The 25,637-nt window shown below is 36.6% G+C and overlaps 1 protein-coding gene and 1 pseudogene across 1 annotated transcript; one reads left to right on the top strand and one right to left on the bottom strand.

Annotated features, from left to right (window-relative positions):
• Nucleotides 1-10,914: 10,914 nt before the first annotated feature.
• On the bottom strand, nt 10,915-12,589 carry LOC149246869 (arginine decarboxylase-like; annotated as a pseudogene).
• Nucleotides 12,590-22,860: 10,271 nt separating this feature from the next.
• LOC149246868 (putative UPF0481 protein At3g02645) lies at nt 22,861-23,802 on the top strand. The gene has a single exon (XM_089442719.1). It carries the CDS (start codon nt 22,861-22,863, stop codon nt 23,800-23,802), a length of 942 nt encoding a protein of 313 aa, XP_089298845.1.
• Nucleotides 23,803-25,637: the final 1,835 nt, after the last annotated feature.

The raw sequence follows: 25,637 nt of genomic DNA, 5'->3' as shown, positions 1-25,637 counted from the left end.
TGTGGTCTCGATTGCAGAGGTGATCTGGCTTGCCCAACATTTTCCTCGATATGTGGAGGAGGAGGAAAATGATTTGCTTACGAAACCACTGTCAGAAGGGGAGGTGGAAGGGGTTTTTTAAAGTATGCATAAAAACAAGAGCCCAGGCCCAGATGGGTGGACAATGGAATTTTTCTAGCACTTAGTTAACCTGTTAGGGCATGAACTTATAAGGGTGGTAGAGGAATCTTGGGTAAATGGTGCAGTTTACGAACCTTTCAACTCTACTTTTCTGGACTTAATTCCTAAAATGGAGGACCCCTCATCTTTTGAGGAATTTAGGCCTATATCTTTGTGCAACTTAATATATCAAATTATAGCCAAAATTATTGTAGTATGTATGAAACCTATCCTACCAAGAAATAGATCTAAGGAACAAGTTGGGTTCCTAGAAAGAAGGCAGATTCATAAAGCAATTAGGGTGGCTCAGGAGACACTACATCGTATCAAGAGGAGTAGGAAAAATGGAGTGATTATAAAAATTGACCTATCTAAAGCATATGACAGAATCAGTTGGCTCTATATTCGTATGCTAATGACCCACCTGAGATTCAATATTGATTTGATTAATTGGGTGATGGGATGCATTTCAAATGTCAACTTTGTTATCCTGATCAATGGGTAACCTCCCCTTTCTTTAATAGCCAAAGAGAATTGAGACAGGGGTGTCCACTATCTCCACTCTTTCTCTTACTTATGGAAGAAGGTCTCAGTCTGCCGATATTGGTTGGGAAGAGAAGAGGAGACCTAAAAGGTATTGAAGTTTCTATAAATTTGTATGTCACTCATTTGTTGTTTTTTTATGATATATTGAGATTCAGGGATGGAAGCATAAGTGATATTCAACACATAACAGAAGCACTTGATATGTCCTTAGTAGTAACAAGAATGTCTATAAATCCTCAAAAATCATCCCTAAGTTTTGAAGGTCTCCCAGGGACTGAAATTACCAGAGTCACCTTGGCCCTCCCATTTGAAGCTAAGCCAATGAAGGATAGCTTTAAGTACCTAGGTTTCCATTTAAAACCAAACTCTTATAGGAAACAAGACTGGTAGTGGCTCCCGACAAAGATCAAAAGGAGTATAAAACACTAGAGCTATAAATGGTTATCGAGAGAGGGAATATTGGTTTTGAAAAAATCGGTCCTTATTACAACTCATGTATATTAGATTGCACTAACTTAGATTCAAAAAGGTAACTCTCATGGATCAGGGAAGTGTGCAGCTGATTTTTGTGGGCTGGAACAAAGGAGGATTCCATGTTGCCATGGGTAGCCTGGGAAAAATTTCCTAGACCAAAGGATTGGGGTGGGTTGGGCGTAAAAGACTTATGAACTTTCACATCCTCAATAGCAGCAAAATCGAGATGGAGACTAACAAAAATGGAGAATATGTGGACAAGAATTATCAAAAGGAAATACATAGACCCAATCCCCATGGATGAGTGGCTACAAAGTTCAGACAAAAGACTTCCCATGCTTTAGTGGTATGGAAGGAAACATTGGACTCCTTCAGTATCATTGAAGATGGATTGGCCTGGCACGTTGGGAATGGGGAGAAGCTCAAAATAGGAATAAACCCGTGGGTGGGATGAAATGAGGGTTATGCCCTCTCAAGGGAGGTTATAAACTGATTACATGCCCAAGGTATATATTTTCTACATCAAATCGTAAGAGGATATCTATCAACAACTTGGCATTAGGGATGGAAATTAGCGGAGGATATGCAAATGGAACCCCAATGGGAAGAGGAATGGAAGAATTATATAAGAGAAATCTAGAGAACAAATGTAAGATTAAGGTATAAATCGGATGTGACTGTATGGGTACATGCTCCTACAGGAAAATACTATCCAAAGTTTGGCTACAACTACCTAATTGTTAAAAGGGCATGGGGAGCACAACAATGGTGCTGGAAACCTTTATGGAAACTAAAATGTCCTGCAAAATCAAGACTCTTTTTTGGTGCATCCTAAAAAAATCCCTACATGGGACAATCTTTAGAAGAGGAACAAAATTGGTCCAAGATGGTGCACTCTATGAAAAAGCAACAAAGAATCAGTCCAACACCTTTTCCGAAAGTGTCATTTCAGTATTAAGATATCGGAAGAAACAGTGAGAGTTTTGGGAAAACCCCAAATTTGGAATGGGGAAAATATAAGTGATGCCTCGCATAGATGGTGGAAGGACATCCCAGAGGAAAATATGAAAAATATCCCTCTAATAATCTCGTGGGGCATCTGGTTTGCCAGAAATAGAAGAATTTTTTAGGATATGGTCCCTTCTCATGCTCCTATTGTTGTATAAAGTGGCTTGATCTATGCTTTTTTGCCTCCACCAAACCTTGTTAAGATGCCTAGAATGTTAAGATAAGAACATATTAGAGGAGATATTACATGGGATTATTTTGATGGTGCATCCGATCCATAGGAAAAATGTGGCTCGGGACTTTTCATTTATAAAAACAACCAAAAATTTCAAAAATATTCGGTGGTACTTGGCTTGGGATCAAATAATTTTTTTGAACTACAATATCTGAAACTCTTACTTTGTTGGCTTATACGCATGAGGATGGGATCGATAAATTTTTTTGGAGATTCACATAATGTTATAAAACGGTTTAATGGAGAACAAAGATGTCAAAATTATATTTTGATTCCATAACTTGAAGGAATTTGACATTTGAAACAACACTCTAACTACATAACTATCTGTTATATTTATAGGGAATGGAACACTCAGACACACTTCCTTTCTAGGGAGGTTCTGCAACAGGATATGGGCTCCTAGAAGATAACAAAAGTTGATGGAGATAGGATCCGTGTGTCGGATCAATAGCCTTTTATCTCTTAATGGATCGGGTTTCTCATCAAAGAGTTTTTTGTTTCTTTTCTGTTATGTCAAAGTATTCTTTTGATACTGCTAGTTTATATATGCCACAAACATTTGATGACGGTCACATGATGTACCTTTTTATAATTTTGAACAATGCTTGTTTTACCAAAGGGTCGTTTTCCTCATTAATGGTGAGTCCCAAGATTTAGTACTGACTCTTTTTGATATTTTGGGTTTGAGTAGTTTCAAAAATTCTATGATCAACCCAAAGATGGTTTACTATATGTTTTTTCGACATAAAACTTTTTGAATGCTTAAATGCATCTACAAATGTAACTTTTTATTGCGTTAATAGAAATTTCTATATTTTCCTTGGAGAAAAAAATAGAAAAATATAATTTTTCATAAAAAATTATTTTTTTAATATGAAAAACTTAGCTCCCTCCGAGTAGATCATCTTATATATATAGTACACATTTTAGACTAATTTTTCATAAAAAAATAATTTTTTAATATGAAAAGCTTAGCTCTCTCCGTATAGATCATCTTATATATATATATATATATATATATATATATATATATATATATATATATATATATTACACACCTTAGACTAAGTTACGCTACATGAAGACACACATACCCCTTAATATGTGTGAAAAATTTCAAGGACAAGCATTTCATTTAATAGAAAATCCACATATTATATGATACTAAATTTTTTTGCAAAAAATATCATTAGGACAACAACATAATTCTCCACAATTTTTCTCTTTACTCTGAATCAAAATTCACATTGGCATATGAATTTTGAGTGCTTCAATTTGATGAAAGAGGAAAAAATTGAAATTTCATTGCCACATTTGGTCCAAAAGTGTAACCCATGTTCATGCATTGACTGAGGAAATATTGTATGTTTCATTAGTTCTCCCTTGAAATTATTTGTAGAATGATGTTTTTCAGAATAAATAGGTTTGTATAATGGCATTCAATATCAATTGGTCTATAATATTGATATACATAAACACCTTTCTTCCATATTCTTTCATTTTCTGTTAAATATTCTCCTTTAATAACTATCAACCCTATCATAAACATAAATCTTTTGGATTCCATTACTAAGACATTGAGGGTATGCTTTCCCTCTAATCAATGTGCTAACCAATAGTCAATGCCCAATTCATTACCTTATGGGGAAACCATTGTGCTTATATTCCACTCAAAAAATGGAGAGCCAACACATAAGTCTACTTGATCGACAAGTCATGCTATATTCATTCTAGGTAAATGAAAGTTAATAGAATATTGATCGAACCTAGTTGTATGAGATTTGAGACATGATCATAATCTTGTGAAATAATTAAGTGTTCCTCTTCAAAATAGGCTAATTCACTAGTTAATGTTTCCCATTTGGGGAATATATACAATCCCTTCTATCAACCCAATATGTAGATTCATAATCAATCCATTATCTAATACTATATGAGCCAAATAAGTAAAAATGAGCAAAAATGATTCCATATTTTAACTATAGAATTATTTGATGTTGATACTAAATTAATGAGTATCCTCAATTTTTTTTCATTCATATGTATGTGATTAATCTACATTGATCACATCTAAAGAATATCTCTATGAATGTGGATTCCTTGTTGATTGGTCTTCTCACCTTCATGGTCCTTTTTCCATTACTAAACAACACCATCCAATAATATATTTTACATCTTGAATGAAGAAATTATCTTTGAAATTCATTTCTTGTGTGCATAACATAGTTTTGATTCATGTACCTATATGTCATACTCACATTTACCTTGAATAGCCTTGAAATAGTTCTAAATATGTCACACCTTGCATTTCTTATGAAACTTACACAATCGTTGAAACATTGTCAAGAATTTTCAAAGTGGCCTAGAATTTTCATAATCTAATTCATGGCCCCTATCATCACTTATATAGAAGTGATATTCCTTCAACATAATTTTATTGTCTATCTTACTATATGACCCATGTTTGTATGTGATATCAACCATTATGCTAACCTCCATCCAATGATGATAGTGGATTTAAATCCCATTTTATGGTTGAAGGATGTAACTCTCAACTAAATCAACATATGATAAGGTCATACTAATGGGAAATGTAACTTTTCATATTTTAAATTGTTGATCTTATTATCAAGCCAGATGGACATGCTAAACATATTGTTGAGTCTTTTCAAAGAAATCCTTAGTGAAGTCACAAATTCATATGACCTGGTGGAAAAATAATAAAAACCTATATAAGTTCATTGTTAAAATTATTCATATCATCAGATTTGAAAGTGCAATATCTTAAAGTAGTGATACCATTGCAATATCTAAAAAGGAATGATATCATTTAACTACTTATTACTAATATGGAAAATTACCATCAATGTCATTTTATTTTATGTCCTTCTTTGATATCATATGTGACATATTTGACTCAACCTCCTTTCTCCCTCCATAGACAAACTCGACCTCCCTCTTCCCTACTCGTTCTCTCTTCCTGAAAACTCGACATGATTAGAACTCACACTACTTGCCCTCGTAGTCTACAAATTATGGTGTAGAAATTAAATGATGGCTAGTTAATTTAATTAAGGCATTTCACATGTCTCACGAAACCTTTTATGGGTTTTGGAGATCTCAAGTTCCTTAGCCTCTTTGAAACAAATTAAGACTAAAACACTTGTTCTATGCTACAAAATCTAACATCACACAACCATACTAGCAACCCGTATCACTAGTTTGAAAATAGAGGAGGTGATTGAATAATATGAACTAACAAGCTATCCTTTTCCATCTCTATACCAAATAAACATTCCAAATAGCTCCATAATAACTACAATATTGAAATTAACTTTCCGAAGAGCCAAAGATATTACAAAATTACCTCACTAATACTCTCCTAGGCCAAATCCCAATGGTTGCACATATCCCACCTTTGGCACTGGTCCTGTTATGAGGGAAAAAGATCAACTGAAAAAAAAAAATCATGGGACCAATGGAAGGTTCCATTGCTTGATGGTTGAGGGAACCTCATAGCCAAATAAGTTGGAAACATAAAAAATACTACTTGCTCCAATTTCCCTACAGGATCTTTAGTTTAACATCAGATTCATCGCATATCCCTCTCCAAGAACCCATAATTTATACCATGAATGCACTAGATTTTAGTGGTGATTCGATACCTTTTCTAAGGATTAATTTGAATCTTTTTAGGCCCACTTGAATGAGCCTAGGGCATGTAGATTACTTTATAAATGGCAATGCAAAACATAATTTAGGTATTTTTTAAGCCTTCCCCCATAAACATGCATTCAATATGAGTATACCTATTGGATTTAATGCACTTATTTGCATGTGAAATAATGGGAGGGAAGACCATGATGAACAATGTAGCCTTAAACCACTTCCCACACATTTTTTTATTCAAATAATACCAATATTAAGGTATAATCGAAGTTGTTGGGCTTCCATTGTTGATAAGGACCCGACCTGCTTCTAGTTTGACACCATCATTAGCAAGATGATCAACATCAAAGTTGAGTGATAGTAGGACATGGTAAAAACTATTATTGGAGAATGATTCTTGAGATCTTGAAATTTCTATTATAATTCTAAGTTTTCATTCTTTAGGTAGAGTGCCCCTAAACAAGTGCTAGATGACAATCAAACAATCTCCCACCATCATCAAGTTTTCTATTTGAGCTTTCTTGGCCAATGTTAAACATTGCAAAAATGAATAGCATTCAATGGGGTTGCTTGCTAATTGGCAATACCCCAAGAATTGTCGATTACATTGTTTTATTTGATGTTAGATATAACCACTCCATATCCCATAACCCCTAGGTTAACTATTATTTTATAAAAAAAATGAGTAATTATTTTCATTCATTTATAAAAGTTTTAGATACCTAAATTAATATTAGTTTTAGATACCTAAATTAATATGTGATCTAGATGTTCCCTAGTTTGGACTTGTTTCCTTTGCAACATAAATTACTTACTAAGAATAGGTAATAAATGAATTTAACTTTACAACAGTTTTACACATGCCTCATGAATGGAGACCCCAATTCCATTTAACAATTATTAAGTTTTAATTTATAAAATATTTCCAATCAACGAAATAAATTAAATTAATGAAATTTAAAATGTGAAGTTTGAACTTTGAAATTGATAATTGAATCTTTACAAATATGAAATTTACAACAAATTTCTTATTCAACATTTCAATTCTCCTTCAACTACTATATCATAGCCATCTAATCTCACAACTCTCTTATACATCTTCAAAATTTGTATGACCACATGTACCCTTGGATCTGGCATGATCCTTCGCACACAAGTAAAGAATCCAACCATAGTCTCACTATAGTAGTCAAAGTTACCAGAGTAAAGCAATGTATGGTTGAGAATGACCCCTCTTGTATGAAGTGGGTGATGGAGCATATTGTTCCATATATCATGAAGAAAATCCCATGATGTACATGAGATTTCCCTCCTTACCTAGTCTCTCACAAAGTGTTAGGATAGATTCATTGTGACTTTATCCATGGCCTCATATAGGTAGGTTATGATGGGCTTTTCACTATTAACCAAGAAATATTTATTAAAGTTTCACTAAGAGAAAAACCCTCCCTTCCTAAAACCCATAAGGATTCTCTAGAAACAAGTGAAGGTACAACCTATCCCCTAGGTTTTTTGTTAAAGATATTAGCATACCATTCTATAAAAACAAACATTTTCCTCCACTCTAATTGACAATTGAGAATGGATTGACGTTGGTAGGGTGATGGTACAACACAACAAATTTCTATTATTTGTGATGTCATCGTGAGGGCATGATCATAAATGGATTTGGTGATGCTCATATTCTCCTCATTTCCTCCTCAACATCTCCAATATTAAATCAATGCAACATATAAAGAAACAAATTATATGGGTTGTCTCTTCATTATCAATTTGTGAAGTGCCACATAATCAATACCTTAGTAGTTATGTCTTGAAGAACATGCTCCACACCTATCTTTTTGTTGAATTTATCCAACAAATTACACAAAATGGAGCATCCTCAAATTTTTTTATTAACAAATCAACACTTAAAAAGAGAAGGTCAATAGCTAAGGTAAATGTAAGTGATTATACAAACACTACCCCTAAATTACATTTCTGTTGGACAACTAAGTTTCAGATTTCAGATGTCACAGAATATAAAATTTTCAATGTCAAAGACAAGTCAAGCTCCACATCTTCTGTATTAAAAATGGTCTTGTTTCAATCAATAGCTGGTTGTATATTGGTGCAATTATCATGACAACAAATCAATCCAAATCAATCTCTTGGCTCTACATGGCCTTCAAACCTCTTGGCTTCTGCATCAAAGTACACAATAAGGTAGTTTCCTACTTGAATTATGAGGTCTGTTATAGTACCAATATTTCATAGTTCTTAGTGATCTAAGCTAATTATGACCTATGTTCTTGCAACAAGGTTATAAACCAGCAAGAAGAATTTCATCTGGCATTATTTTACATATAGCTTTGTCCATGACGCCCAAAATCCATTAGATTACCCTCTAACACAAATCAAATATTACGTTTTTGTTGGAAAATAAATCAATCTCAATCAATATCTTGGCTCTCGATGGCCTTCAAAATTATTAGTGTCTACATCAAAGTACACAATGAGATAAATATCCTGGGCCATTGAAACATATCCATACCAATCTTCTCGATAGGCTGCAGAAAGGATTCAATCTTTGAAGGCATTGCTTAACTGGGAGTTATGCAATCCCCTACAAACCCAATAGTTAATCCACTGTAAGGGGCCATTCTATCGGACTCAGAAGATGCCCTAGAATGTATATCTGAAATCTGATGAAAAGAGATCCCATTCCATGTAGAAGCATGTAAGTCTTTAGAGTCCCTAACAATACCCAAGTAGCAGAATTTACTACGCAAATGGGAAAAATATATTCTAAAAAATTATGGTTCCTAAATATGTGTTGTACATAAAGCATTTTCTATGCACATGGGTATTGGATGAAGGGGAATGATGTGCGGTGTAAACCAAGTGTTTTCTTGATGTGGTTGGACAACACTTCCCATTGTTTCCTTGGTGTTAATCTTAGTGAATATTCCATCTCTAGTGGAATCAAGGAATAACCCTATTTGGGTTGATTTCTAATCAAAGAATAATGACATTTGATTAGTACAGTCACAATTTTTCTAATTTGTAGATAGGTAAATACTCATTCTCAAGTTTCTAACAAGTATTTAAGTACTTTAAGCAATGAGTTCATGATATTTTCCCTTTTGATCATGAGCCACACTGGAACTTGTTCTTTTACCTCTAACATGCCCCACAAACATTGTATGTAAGTATTCAACCATAATTTTCTATGTTGTCATATAGTTCTCCAAAATGTTACTCTTATTGAAACTCAAGCCACAACTTTTGTCATCAAACTTATATAATCTAATTCTTATTAGTCATGTATTAGTCTTGGGTTCATGGATTTTTGTATGCACCTCATTGTTGTAGAATGTTCATATCCACAATATTGGGTTTGGCTATGTTTTATTTCATGAATGGGAGTTATGCTAGGGAATGCAGTTAGGGAAGGAATTTTGAAACTATGGATATGCAATAGTTTTTGTAGCATTTGTGGAGATGTGTTGTACAAAAAGCATTTTTTGTGCATAAGGATATTGGTTGAAGCGGAATGATGTGCAGTGTAAAAAAAATATTTTTTTGATGTGGTTGGTGAACACTTCCCATTCTTTCCTTGGTGTTAATATTATTGAATATTACATCTCTAGTTGAATTAAGGAAGGACCTTATTTGGGTTTATTTATCAGAAAACAATAATGGCATTTGATTAGTACAATAACATGTTTTCTAACTTGTAGATAGGGAAATCATCCTTCTCAATTTTCTAACTAGTATTTAAGTACTTTAAGAAATAAGTTCATGACCTTTTCCCTTTTGATCATGGGTCATAATGGAACTTATTCTTTTACCTCTAACATGCCCCAGACTACTTGCATCCTCTCTCCTTCAAACATTAAATACGTGATCTTCATGGTGATGGGAAAACTTCAACATACATGTTTCTCTACTTAAACCTCTCCCCTCATACAATATTAATGGAAAATAACATCATTCAACCCTAGGGACATCCCCTTGAGACTAGAAAAGCACTAGTAAAAAAAGAGATACATCCAAAGAGGATTTACTTGTCTGGAGTTGGTCCACAATTCTATTGGTGCGTATTAACAAGCATAGACACAAAAGAAAATAGAAAATTCATCACAAATTGTGATAGGACAATTCATGTTGATTCTTTAAGAAATAAGATAGAAGGGAAAAAAAATAAATCTAACTTGTAAATTGATATAATATGAAAATAAATATACCAATGAATAAGCCAATGACGATACCGAAAGAGGGAGAAGGAGGAGATGTTCTAATTTAACCACATTCAATATGGAGTTGACTGGCTACAATGACTCATATTTAGCAGGTTGCATTTATGACAGGTGAGCTTCCTCTCGCTCCTCTAATGAGAAATCTAATGCCCAGGAACCATGTAATGTCTTCAAACATGGACTAGTCCTAAAACGTAAATGGCCCACAATGGGCCATTATTGTTTTTTTGTTTTTGGCCAATCCAACGTCCATTTCAATTAGAAATTCACATTTGAAAATGAGGGATATAAAATCAAGATTGCCTTTTTATTGGAATAGTCAAGAGAAGGTCGAATAACTTTCTAAATCTTGGTTACAACCAAATAAAAGGAACTCACCATTCAAAAACTATAGAATGGCATGTACAATTAACACTAAGAAATGAATTTACATATGAAGTTCAAAACATGGCGGTTGTTTTTGTTGCTATTAAACCCTTTATAGATGAAGAAATCTCTGACATACCTAACTATACCTAATCCAACTGAAAATTCAGGGAAAATGAATGGTTTATTTTTATCAACGGACATAGAGTAGGGTTACCAAGTATCATGGTCACAGTCGTGGTCGTGGTCATGGGATTCTTCATCAGCATTACTGAAGACATAAGAGGTGGATGATGAGGAGGAGAGGTATGGTAGATATTTGAATGTCGAAGGAATGGTGTTAAGGTTAGAGATAACAGAGTCTAAGTCACAATCATCATCCAAGTGTAGGGAGTCCTAAATGCGACACTTGAGAGAACCAAACATCATGTTGGGTTCATGCATCAACAAATGAAGAAAATTGGTTGAGGTTCCACCACTATCATCATCAATTAGGAAAGTTTCCACCTTGCCATCACTATCACAGGTGAAGTCTGATAGAATGGCACACGAAGTAGTTCGTTCGTTCAGCCTATGGATAAGCATCAATGGAAACAACTTCCCAATTTCCCAGAAGTTAGGAATTAACTTGAATATTGACATATTTATATGACACATGGCGGGCCCTTCTACGACAAGAAAAGATATGACATCCACATCTCGTCTACATTGGCTAATGGTTCAAGCCTCAAGTTCCCTTCTTTGAACAAATATAGGAACCTTGCTTTCTTATGCTCTATGTACATTTGGTTGTTGTGGAAATTCCCCATGGTAGAACTAACCATGATTTTTTGTGCTCACCCATTAATTTCTTAGGAAAATTGTCCACCAGAGGCTTCAGATCCATTCCAGCCACAACTATAGATACAAAGTCCTTTTTTTCATGCACAGACACAACATCAAACACTAGAAGAGAATGGTGTGAAACTAGAGCTCTCCCACATTCACTGCATGTGATGAGATGGTTTACCCTTTCTTGGTTATAGGCCACAGGAACTTCCTTGACCATAGTTGCTACATATGCTTCCAAACTATAAGCAACAAACATATCAGATCAAGAACACTTGGTACCTTCACAATTAATACCAAGCCCTCCTCCAATGTCACTGATCTTCATATTGGTGCCCAACTTAACAAAATCACAGTATATATACATCACTTCGCTCACACCATCATTAAGAACTAAATGCATGGGATCTAAGACATACTATGTAAAAGAAGAAGCTCGAGACAATCAAACATCCCCAATTTCTACAATTTCCAAACGATGCCAACAATTTCCAAACTCGCGAACCCAAAATTTCCCTTCTCACTAGATTTGGTGCCGAAATGGCCACCATGTTTGGTCCTTAAGTTGGCTCAAACCCCAATAACAACCCTCACGGTTAACTTGCATTTCACACTAAGAACCAAATCCAGTTCTTCTTCCTCCTCCAACACAATAATGCAATTAAAATTCAAGGGCATGGTAGTAAGAACCAACGAAATATATTCTTCATATTTGTATCCATTACAGACAAGCAAATCTTTAAGGTTTGATTTAATCATGGAACCCATGGCTAGCAACAACTCTAGTTTCAACCTAGCTTCAAGCCCAAATTCATAGGGCTTCCCAAACTCCAAAATTTTCTCCACAACATATTGATATTGATTGCATATGTATTGTAGAATCAAAGGTTGATTGTAGATATTCTAGCCTATGCTTCAGCACATCAAGAAACCTAATAATAAGAAGTGTTGACATTCCCAGCCCTCCCAAATATTTGGAACCAACCACCTTCTTGATGATCTTCATCACATTGAGGTTGATAACCTCGTTCATCACATTGAGGTTGATAACCTCGTTCATCACATTGAGATGATAACCATGAGGTCGAACTGTTGGAAATACTGAGAGGGGGGTTAATCAGTATTTCTTACTTTTTAATTGTTCTAGTGATTTCCAATAGCATATATAGATATGTATATGTATACACAGAACACAGAAATCAACAGCTGGAATTAATGCTTTTATTAAAACTCAAGACAGTGCAATGAAATAAATACAATATAAGTATATATCTGAATGTGAATAGTTGCCAAGCTCCAACTTGGACTTCAGTGAGGCTCCAACCTCTAGACCACCAACTCTGTTTTGCAGTGGTTCTTCACTTAGGAGCACCTACCCCTAATGACTTTAGTCTTGTTCAATTTTGAGGCTCCAACCTCTTGGGCTCCAACCCAATCTTGGTATAAACGGGTATGCTACTACACTCTATTCAGCTGAGGTTCTCTCACTCCTACTCTCCTGCCTCTGCTGCTTCTATAGCCTCCGCTGCTTTTGCTGCCTCCTCTGGCTCTGCTGCTTCTGCTACCTCACACTCTGGTTCTTCACCACAACAACATCACCAATAGTTCTCTGTTTCTACTGTTTTATATATTCCCATGCCTATGTCCATTCATTTCCGCTTTTTCGTTGTCTCTTTGGCTTCCTCCTCGCCTGCTTCAGCTTCCTCACCACTAGCTTGTTTGTCATTGTAGCTTCCTCTGTCTCATCATGCTCATAGGACACGTTAATTCATAACGGAGTGCCAAATAATCCACGGAGAACACATCTTCTCGATTAAAAATGTAACAACGCTCCTTTCAACAATGATTGTGGGCATGCACAGAGTTCAGCTTCATTTAATGGATAGCCACGTCTAATCTCAATCGATTTCGCCATGAATCACCCCATTTACCTGATGTTTAGCCTTCTGAAACCATCGGACACAACCATCGTAACCCTTTCGGCTTAAAACCACCCCGCAATCAAAAACATGGTTACACAGGAAAATATATGAAAAACAGGCGAGAAACACTAATGGTGGATTTCAAATTTAGTTTACCCACTTCTACTCCTGTATCGGGTCCATAACTCCATCGCAATCAGCGATTCGTGACTCCCGAGGGTCCTTTATATATCAGACCCATGACTCTGCTGATGGCCGACGGCCAATTCTCCACTGCTCCGATGGATCGGATGTGATATGGTATTAAACCATGTTTTAATGTTTAATCGGGTCCACATACTTTATTGCAATCGACGCTTCTAGTCGGACAACCCTCTGTGTAGCATTGCGATGGGCGGATGCGATATGATATTAAGCAGCAGTTGATAACCCCTTCGGGTCCGTGTGTAATCGCAATCAGGGGTTGCCCTTGGCGGAGGTCCGATGCGATATCGCTATCGGCGATCGCAAGTCGCACAGGGTCAGGGCTTGACGTTAACGCAGACCACTCCATTTTTGCGATGCGATATTAGGTGTCGGACCCGATATGACTCACCGCTCCCGTGTAATAAATTTCAAGTCTGGTTTCTGCCTCCGATAGTGTAACGGAATATATACGTGAGATTTGGCCTCCAATAGTGTATTGTCAGGGATGTACAGTTTCCTCGCCGATAGTGTTAAGGTTGCTCCCGATAGTGTTTAAATGCATGCATATAGATATTGTTCCATTGTCTTTACTTTGTTTATATACATACATATATATATATATATATATATATATATATATATATATATATATATATATATATATATATAGATATCTAGATATATTGCTCTTATGAACCTTACTCTTGGCATATGCGATATGCAATAGCTCTACTCGTCCGATAGAGAACTCCTTTAGCATTGTTGCTTCAATAGCTGTTACCTGCATGCATATAATCTCTCCGTTGACTTATTTGCATGCCTCCATTGGCTATGTCTTCTCTTTGCGCTATTTGGTCCTCTTGCCTCTGATAACTTTGTGTGCTCCTCTTGGCTCTATCTCCTCCTCTTGGCTCTGATAACTCTGTGTGCTCCTCTTGGCTCTGTCTCCTCCTCTTGACTCCGATATCTCTGTGTGATCCTCTTGGCTTTGTCTACTCCTTGCATATTTCCATATTGACATCAATGACAATCTGTGTCCAACAATCTCCCCCTTTATTATTGATGGCAATATTCTTCTTCTCTCTCCCCCTTTGACATCAATAGCAAAGGAAGGCATATGGACTCCCCCTGTCAAACTACTCCCCCTGTCCTGCTACATCTTTATGAATGAACTTGAGTGATGATAAAGAAATAACCCCCATCTTTTGACGCGGATGTTCGAATGCTTCTCAAGGAAGAGGTTTTGTGAAAATATTAGCTATCTACTCCTTAGTACTAATATATCCCAGGACGATGTTTTTTTCAGCTACTTGCTCACGGAGGAAACGATACTTGATTGGTATGTGTTTGGTTCTTGAGTGCATCACTGGATTTTTGCTGAGACTGCTAGCACTTGTGTTGTCACCAAAGCAGGTCTTCCTTTCCATAGCTCATAAGGCGTTTTTCCACAATTTGGTCTTAATTGAGTTTGATTTAATGTATAGACAGTTGTCCCTACTACTTCTCTACAGAATCTAGGCTGTAAGTCTGCTGCTAATAACATTGTTCTTGCCATTTCTTGGACTGTTCGATTTCTTCTTTCAACTACCCCATTTTGCTGAGGTGTTCTGGCAGCTGAGAATTCCCTTTTAATTCCATGAATATTACAGAACTCACTAAACTCGTTTTATGTGAATTCTCCTCCTCTATCTGTTCTGAGGCACTTAATTTTTGAATCTTTTTCATTTTCTACAAGGGCTTTTAGATTCTTAAAACACTCAAAAGTTTCAGATTTATACTTTATGAAATATATCCACATCATTCTAGTATAATCATCAACAAATAACACAAAGTACCTTTCTCCTTGGAGTGCTTGATTTCTAGTTGGCCCACACACATCAGCATGGATGATCTCTAAGGGCTTCGATGTAGAGAGCTCCTTTGTCTTGTGGCTGATTCTGGTCTGGTTTCCATTTTGACATGGACCACATACTGCTTGATTTGGTTTGAACAGCCTTGGGATGTCTCGTACATCTTTGATCTGGCTAATATTGATCAGATTTTCGAAGCTTGTATGTCCAAGTCGCTTGTGCCACAGTCAACTCTCATCTGTCTGACTCAAGTAGCATTTATTTTCTTGAATCTTGTTCAAAATGTAAATGTTGTTTGGTGTTCTCACCCCTTTTGCTGAGACTGCTAGCACTTGTGTTGTCACCAAAGCAGGTCTTCCTTTCCATAGCTCATAAGGCGTTTTTCCACAATTTGGTCTTAATTGAGTTTGATTTAATGTATAGACAGCTGTCCCTACTGCTTCTCTACAGAATCTAGGCTGTAAGTCTGCTGCTAATAACATTGTTCTTGCGATTTCTTGGACTGTTCGATTTCTTCTTTCAACTACCCCATTTTGCTGAGGTGTTCTGGCAGCTGAGAATTCCCTTTTAATTCCATGAATATTACAGAACTCACTAAACTCGTTTTATGTGAATTCTCCTCCTCTATCTGTTCTGAGGCACTTAATTTTTGAATCTTTTTCATTTTCTACAAGGGCTTTTAGATTCTTAAAACACTCAAAAGTTTCAGATTTATACTTTATGAAATATATCCACATCATTCTAGTATAATCATCAGCAAATAACACAAAGTACCTTTCTCCTTGGAGTGCTTAATTTCTAGTTGGCTCACACACATCAGCATGGATGATCTCTAAGGGCTTCGATGTAGAGAGCTCCTTTGTCTTGTGGCTGATTCTGGTCTGGTTTCCATTTTGACATGGACCACATACTGCTTGATTTGGTTTGAACAGCCTTGGGATGTCTCGTACATCTTTGATCTGGCTAATATTGATCAGATTTTCGAAGCTTGTATGTCCAAGTCGCTTGTGCCACAGTCAACTCTCATCTGTCTGACTCAAGTAGCATTTATTTTCTTGAATCTTGTTCAAAATATAAATGTTGTTTGGTGTTCTCACCCCTTTTGCCACAAGTTTCCCTAAGACAAAGTTCCTTATTTCACAGTCTTTGGTGCTGAAACCAACCTTATGTCCTTGATCACAGATTTGGCTGACACTCATGAGGTTGTGTTTGAGTCCGTCAACCAGCAGAGCATCTTGACCTTTTCCTATTCCATTGATCAGAGTAACTGTTCCTTTTCCTACAATTCTGCCAGATCCACTTCCAAAGGACACATTCCCTTTCTTTTTTCTCAGTGAGACAAACTTCCTTCTCTCTCTTGTCATGTGTCTGGAGCACCCACTATCTACAAACCACTGGTTTCCATTATTTTGAGCATATAGAGCCAGGCCACATTTGTCCATGCTGGAGTTCTTGCTACTCATCTTTCTTCCTTTGAGTGGGCAGTCTTGTTCATAGTGTCCATTATTGTAGCAGAAAGAGAAAATTAGATCAAATTTGGTCAAGGGATCAAATGAATTGAAGGTTTTGATTTGTCACTGCCTTTTGGGGGCATATGAGTTGATTATTCGGTCCTTTAGCTTTGTCTTTTCACTTCTGCAATCCATACAATGTCTGGCTTGATGACCGAAGTTTTTACAGTGAAAGCAATGTCCAAGAAAGATGGTTTTGTACTTGTTGAAGCAACCACGGTTTGAGTCGATTTCCTTCCTGGGAATTACTCCTCCCTTGTTCTTTGAATTTGCGATGGGCCCTTGGTGTAGTACAGGTTTGTATTTTTTGTAGTGTCCATGATTCGACTCCACATTCTTCTTTGGAGTAATTCTCTCTTCATTCTTGGGATCTGGGATGCACTTTTGATGACATACTTTTTCATCTTTTGGATTGCAATAAAGTGCATCGGCGTAGCTTTTCGCACCATTCTTAGTGCCTAAGGATTCTCCTTTGAAACCTATTCTAGACTTGTCATGTTGAGGTTTTTGATTTTTCAGAATAGTCTCAAGTATTTGAGAGCTTTTACAACCCTTTTTAATTTGCTCCAACTCCTTTCTCAGAGACACTATTTCGGCTCACGTTCTTCACAAGTCTTTTCTTTTTCTTTAAGCTATGCTTCCAAGAGATCTTCTCTCCTTCTTATTTCCTCATTTTCCACTTTGAGAGAAATGATTTTGTTCCGTAGTTTCTCATTTTCTTCAATGCTACTTATTAACAGTTCATCTACATTTCCTTCCAGCCCTGAGTCATCATCATCTGTGAGTGCCATGAATAATGTTCCTTGGCTTTCATCATGATCACTTTCCTCATCTGATTTCTTTGTGATGACCATAAAATCATCCTCATCAGACTCATCTTGCATGGAGAAGAAGTTTTCTTATTGAACCCTTTCTTTTTGTGTGCCATTCTTTTAAAATTTCCTTCATCACTGTCATGTTTATGAGGACATCTTGTTACATAATGACCTATTTTACCGCATTTAAAACAGATAAGAGGATACTTGCCTTTAAGCTTAGATCCTCTCTTCAGCTTTCGTACAAATTGAGCCAATTCGGATTCCACATCTGACTCATCACTACAGTCATTCCTTCCTTTCCCCTTCTTAGACTTTGATGCCTTGAGTGCTGCATCTTTGGAGCTTGGGCCACCTTTCCTCATTTCATAGGCAGTGAGAATTCCATGGAGTTCATCTATTTTGAGGGTATCTAGATCCTTTGCTTCTTCTATAGCGCTTATTTTGGAGTCAAATCTATCTGGAAGAGACCTTAATACCTTTTGAACAATGGTACTTTCTTCAATTTTTTCATCCAATCCTTTTAGGGAATTCACCACTTTAGCTACTCGGAGGAGGTATGCTGCAATATCTTCTTCATCTTCCATCCTCAAACTTTCAAATTGTCTTCTGTGATTTTGAAGCTTTCCCCTTTTGACTTTTGAGTCTCCATCGTACAAGCCAACTAGCTTCTCCCACATTTCTTTGGCAGAGGTACAGTGAATGACTTTTGTAAACTCGGAATCACTGATTCCACTAGTGATGGAGTTCATGGCCTTTGCATTTGCGATGTAGGCTTTCCTCTCATCTGGGTCTGTTGGAAGAGTGGAAGTCGTTCCGTATTCATTTTGAACAAAATGCCAGACTTTAGGTCCAAGGGACATTAAGTAGTAGGACATTCTTTTCTTCTAGAAACCAAAGTTAGTGCCATTGAACAAAGGAGGTCTTCCTGATGCTTCGTGATTTCTCATTATGGCTGCGGATCCTTCTTCAAGCTGTTAGGCTAGTATGAAGAAGCCTGCTTTGATACCAATTGTTGGAAATACTGAGAGGGGGGTGAATCAGTATTTCTTACTTTTTAATAGTTCTAGTGATTGCCAAAATCACATATAGATATGTATATGTATACATAGAACATAGAAATCAACAGTTGGAATTAATGCTTTTATTAAAACTCAAGACAGTGCAACGAAATAAATACATTATAAGTATATATCTGATTGTGAATAGTTGCCAAGCTCCAACTTGGACTTCAGTGAGGCTCCAACCTCCAGAGCACCAACTCTGTTTTGCGGTGGTTCTACACTTAGGAGAACCTACTCCTAATGACTTTAGTCCTATTCAGCTATGAGGCTCCAACCTCTTAGGCTCCAACCCAATCTTGGTATAAACTGGTATGCTGCTACACTCTATTCAGCTGAGGTTCTCTCACTCCTACTCTCCTACCTTTGTTGCTTCTATAGCCTCCGCTGCTTCTGCTGCCTCTTCTGCCTCTGCTACTTCTACTACCTCACACTCTGGTTCTTCACCACAACAACAGCATCAACAATTCTCTGTTTCTACTGTTTTATACATTCCCATGCCTTTGTCCATTCGTTTCCGCTTTCTCGTTGGCTCTTTGGCTTCCTCCTCACATGCTTCAACTTCCTAACCACTAGCTTGTCTGTCGCTGTAGCTTCCTTTGTCTCATCGTTCTCACAGGACATGTTAATTCATAAGAGAGTGCCAAATAATCCATGGAGAACACATATTCCCGATTAAAACTGTAACAACGCTCCTTTTGACAATGATTGTGGGCATGCACAGAGTTCAGCTTCATTTAACGGATAGCCACGTCCAATCGCAATCGATTTCGCCATGAATCACCCCATTTACCTGACGTTCAGCCTTCTAAAACCATTGGACACAGCCATCATAAGCCTTTCAGCTTAAAACCACCCTACAAGCAAAAACATGGTTACATAGGAAAATATATGAAAAACAGGCAAGAAACACTAATGGCGGATTTCAAATTTAGTTTACCCACTTCTATTCCTGTATCGGGTCCATAACTCCATCGCAATCGGCGATTCATGACTCCTGAGGGTCCTTTATATATTGGACCCATGACTCCGCCGATGTCCAGCAGCCAATCCTCCACTGCTCCGATGGATCAGATGTGATATGGTATTAAACCATGTTTTAATGTTTAATCGGTCCACATGCTTTATCGCAATTGGTGCTTCTAGTCAGACAACCCTCTATGTAGCATTGTGATGGGCGGATGTGATATGATATTAAGCAACAGTTGATAACCCCTTCGTGTCCATGTGTAATCGCAATCAGGGGTTGCCCTTGGGGGAGGTCCGATGGAATATCGCTATCGACGATCGCAAGTCGCACAGGGTCAAGGCTTGACGTTAACGCAGACAACTCCATTTTTGCGATGTGATATTAGGTGTCGGACCCGATATGACTCTCCGCTCCCGTGTAATAAATTTCAAGTCCGGTTTCTGCCTCCGATAGTGTAACGGCATATATACGTGAGTTTTGGCCTCCGATAGTGTATTGTCGGGGATGTATAGTTTGCCCGCTGATAGTGTTTAAATGCATGCATATATATATTGTTTGATTATTTTTACTTTGTTTATATATATATATATATATATATATATATTGCTCTGCTTATGAACCTTACTCTTGGCATATGCGATATGCGATAGCTCTACTCCTCCGATAGAGTACTCCTTTGGCATTGTTGTTGGGATAGTTGTTACCTGCATGCATATAAGCTCTCTGATGACTTATTTGCATGCCTCCATTGGCTCTGTCTTCTCTTTGCACTGTTTGTTCTACTTGGCTCCAATAACTCTATGTGCTCCTCTTGGCTCCGATAACTCTGTGTGCTCCTCTTGGCTCTATCTCCTCCTCTTGGTTCCGATAACTATGTGTGCTCCTCTTAGCTCTGTCTACTCCTTGAATATTGCCATGTTGACATCAATGACAATCTGTGTCCAACATGAACAACCTCGTTCCCATTATAATTCACCACAAAATATGGAGCTACCCACGCCTTGAATCTATACAACACAAAATAATGGGCAATGGATCAGGAGACGAGTGTAGCAACAATGCCTACATTGTTTCCATTAGAAAACAAGGGGTTAGGAAAAATCAGAACCAAAAGAACAGGAAGAGATCCCTCCCCTGGCAAGCCATAGATACGAAGGGGGTTATGATGGGGAGACTCCATAATGCCTAAGCAAGCCAAGGGAAGCATCCCTTCCGACATTTTTACTCTCTCTTGGGATTCAGAGTGACATGGGTCATTACTCTAACGAACTTCCAACGCAACATTTAATGCACCTGCTTGTGATGATACAACGACGAATTTTTTTTAATCATCTAACACATCAAATCAATGGCACAAGAGAGTACACAATGGCACATAGGTGAGTTCTTCTCAGAGGGAAACACACTAAGCATATAGGGGAGTTCTTCTCGAGCGAAACACCTCACGACGTAATTATTAATTTGAAGTATTTGCTAATTTTTAACATTGACGTTAATCAATACAAAACAACATAAAGGCATGTGTCTATTTTGGAATTGGGCTTCCATAATTTTAATTTAATTATCAATAATTATTAGGTGAATTTAACCTCCACAAAATATTTTAAAATATTCTTAGTTGTATACAAAAATCAAATGTTAAGATTTATATCCAAAGTAGTTATGCCCTTTTTTGCATTTTTAATTAAACCGATTAATTAAAAAAATGTCATATGAACGAGTGTCATATGAAATGACTCATGGTTTATTGGACATATAGTATTGATAAGCCATGATATTTATCCATGGTATTGTAACAAACCCTATAAAGTGAGGGTGAATCTCCATGGTTAAGAATATTGTCAAGTGATTTTTTTAAATGTATAAATATTTAATTTATATAATAATAATAATAATAAATAATAATAATTTATAAGTTAGTTAATTTTTATGATTTTTTGTAATTTAATAATTTGAAATGTATCATAAATAAGTGTTTTGATGTTTATCATAAATAAAAAAATTTATGTTTATCATAGATTTATGTTTATAATTTATTAGTGTTTACTAACTATTTAATTTATATAGGTAAATTAATTGTTATTAAAAAATCATAAAAACTTAACTAAAAAACAAAAAACATAAAAATAATTTAACAAAAATTATAACTAAGTTTAATGAAAAAAATTTGAGTTATATGGAGTTATCGAAAATTCAAACAATATAACCAATAAAAAATGCAAGATGGAACAAGGAATGGTGACAAATATAAAATGCCATATTGCATCAATGCCTTTTCGAGAGAAAAATACTCCTGTCACCCTTACAGGAACAAATCTCCTCTCCTCCTATGTGCATCTATTCACTTGCTTAACGCATGTATCGTTTACCCCTTCTCTGGGATTCACCTCCTCTAGGGAGTTGGAGCTTACTTATATGGGTGGAGATTGTTTGTAACGAAGGGTAGGCTTATTTTCTATAATGAAACAACGGATTGCAATGTAGGAAATGGCTTAGGACTCATGACCTTAACCCATTGAATTCGATATAAGGTTGCAAAGTCTCTCAATTCTAGCCGATACATTTCCAAAATTTTCTCCACTATTTTGTTTGTGGCCCATTTTCTTTGAACCAAAAAAATGGAATCCAACACTGATGTTTCTCAAATGTATATCAATGAGAATAGTTGGGTTATTCAAATTAACGAATCTCTCGACACACTACAACAAGAAGAGGAGGAGAATGTGAAACAGTTCTATGTCTCAATGTTTAATGTGCCAAAAGAGTTATTGGGAGACAAACCTCAAGCCTACATTCCTAAAATGGTTTGCATTGGCCCTTGTCACTATTGGAGATCTGAGATCCATGATATGGACCGCTACAAGTTGGAAACTTTGCTTGCAGATTTCAGAAAAAAATGAAGGGTCTAGCAAAGTTTTAGTTGGTCACTGTGGAGGAATTTAAAGAATATGATTGGGAAGTCGGGAGCTATTATCACAACTTCATCGAATATAAGGAAGAAACCTTGGCGTGGATCATGCCTCCGGATACCATTTTCCTTCTTGAGTGTTTGCATTTTTATGTTAGAAATTTTGACCAAAGCTTCTACTCCGACATCAAATTTCTAGGACGTGTCTTAGATCTGACTGGCACCAATTCCTTCTACAACGACGTTCTCAGAGATTTGAGGGTGCTCCAAAATCAGATGCCACTTTTCCTAATGAAAACAATTTTGGAGTTGGAGTTGGGTTCTGAAGCCAAGGGAGAGGAGAGGCTCTCCATCCTGTTGTGTCTAATGGTTCAAGAACTATTACCTTTCAGTTTCAAGTTTCCAGAGACCGGAAATATTTGTATCAACGAAAGGTGGCACATGTTGGAGGTGTTGTACTATTGTATTGTCCCTTGTTCTGACAATAAAGTTCCAATTCAATTTGATGAAGGAAAGGATGCTCCTTATCCAGCGGACATGTCAGCCATTACTCCAACTCTAATTGAGGAAAAATATGATTCACTTGATCTAGCTGATAGTTTAACCATTAAAGAAGCCTTCAGTATGCCCTATCAAACTCTCTCTTCTATGAACATTGGCATCACTCAATTTCTCACATTGTTACTTCAGCGAGCGTTGAACTGGAAGCATTCGCAATTTTTTATGAAGTTTCCCTTTCTTCTTATACTGAGTATGTTTAAAATTCCTGAAAAAGATGCAGTGGGAACTGAGGAAGAATCATCTGTTAAGATCATAAAACCCTCTCCACATGAATTGAATATTCCTTCTGTGGCTGATTTACATTTGGTGGGAGTGAAATTCTCTCCTACTGATGGCGATATCAGCACAATAAAATATGATGAGAAAATTACCATACTTTACCTCCCGAGAGTAAATTTAGACAGTAACACAGACGTTATCCTAAGAAATATGGTGGCATTCAAAGCTTCTATTATGCTTGGTGCCTTGAGTTGTTGTAGACAGCCATAACAATAACAAACTTAATATAATTGCCTATGATGATCCAACGATGAAAATATTTTTAATTGTCTAAAACATCAAATCAACAATGCAAGATAGTACACTATGAAACATAAGGGAGTTCATTTAAGAGAGAAACACCTTATGGCATAAAAATTGCCTTGCAATTTCACATCACAAAAGGTACATCCTAATTGTTAGACTATGAATTCACAAAGTTTGAGACATCAATTGCAATGTCTTGACATCTGACATGATATAAATTAACAAACTCTTTAATATATTAAATTATATCTTTTATTAAATGATATAAACTAACAAACACTTTAATCTATGTTATTTCACATCCAATGGAGCAACGTACTTCCACGTCATTCATAAGCTGGTTGTTATTAGGGGCTATGTGTTCTATGAGAAAGAGATCCCTGTATTGAAGGGAAAAACTTTGGAAGACCTGAAGTTGACACTAACATTGCAACAATATTCCCAAAGTATAATGAGTAGCAGGTCAAGACACGATGCAGTGTGTGGTTTCTGGGATTCCAAGTAGCCTTGTTTATAACTAGGGGACTGGGTTTGTATGCATTCCATATTAGTTGTAAGGGGAAATATTCAATTATTTATATGATAAATTTAGTGTTAATGGATAATTTTTGTCCATGAATGCGGGGTTTTTGAATATTGGAACACTTCAGGTCTCGGTGTTTCTCATTTTTGGCCCTCTCTTGCACTTTGGTATTTTGGTACATCTGGAATATTGTCCCAACTAGGGTTATCCACACTTCCTATCCCACATGAGACCATATCATGGCTTATGATCTGGCCAGTGTCCTAGAGGTTTCCCCCCTCATCCTCGCCGAACATGTTTAACATCCTTACATCTAAATTTTTTCATGTTGTCATAATTTTCCTCATAGATATCTAAATCCTTTATTGTATCATTTGTAACCAATTGAAAACATTTTTCCAGATACCATATGCCTCTATGGATTGAAATCCTTAAGATTGTCTTCCCTACATCACAACAAGACCATAGATCATGTCTAGATACCACTGATTAATCAACACTCTAGCAGAAGTGGATAGACACTTTCACCATTTCCAAACCTTGCAAAAATTTTGGTTTCAGATGTTGTAGTCGATGGTGAATGTTCTTGGGATGTTGTTTTTGTTATTGTTGTTGCACGGGATGATACTTGCACTTTATTTCATAGATGCACTTTGGGTCCTTCTTTATAGAATGTAACTAGAGATGAAAGGGTATATGTGTTGTGGGTGCTACGTGTTGACCATTTTTGCACTTGATGGGACTTGGACCCTTGTGGAATCCTTCCCGAGGTATTTTTTAAACTTGTACTTTTCATCTCTATCAACCATATGTCCCAGCTGGGGATTTCATCTACCTCCTTAGCATTACTACCTCTCACACCTATACCTTTCTACCTACTCTGCCCCTCTTGTGGGCTCCAGTATTGTAGCAATAATGCTACAACTCCTAGAGCTTCCTATCTCTAATTTTATCAACCCGGTAGTTTGTAACAAACTTGGAAGCGACGGTGCTGTATGCACAAGTACTAGCTCTTGTCGCAGCTGTCACTTGGTCAGCTGGCACAAGTATGCTAGGGCTCAAGCCAACTTCTATATGCTCTCAGAAGAAGCTTTCTAAATGATGAACGAAAGCTATCTTAAAGGAAATTAACCTACTTTGCAAGAATGAACTGAAAGCCAACCAAACATGGAAACCCTAGTAAACCCTAATCTGACTAGTTTAATCTCTATGATGCAATGGTGGGAGTGAAAACTTCTAGAAATGATGCCATTACTTCTAGTGAGGTGAGATGCAT

This window comes from Pinus tabuliformis, chromosome 7 (assembly GCF_031772625.1).
Source record: "Pinus tabuliformis cultivar Carrire ecotype Pingquan chromosome 7, CPIR1, whole genome shotgun sequence".
NCBI lineage: Eukaryota > Viridiplantae > Streptophyta > Pinopsida > Pinales > Pinaceae > Pinus > Pinus tabuliformis.
This window is presented reverse-complemented; position numbering and strand designations above follow the sequence as displayed.

Excerpts from the sequence above, each read along its gene's own strand:
- LOC149246868 (XM_089442719.1), top strand. The coding sequence starts at position 22,861 with ATGCCTCCGGATACCATTTTCCTTCTTGAGTGTTTGCATTTTTATGTT.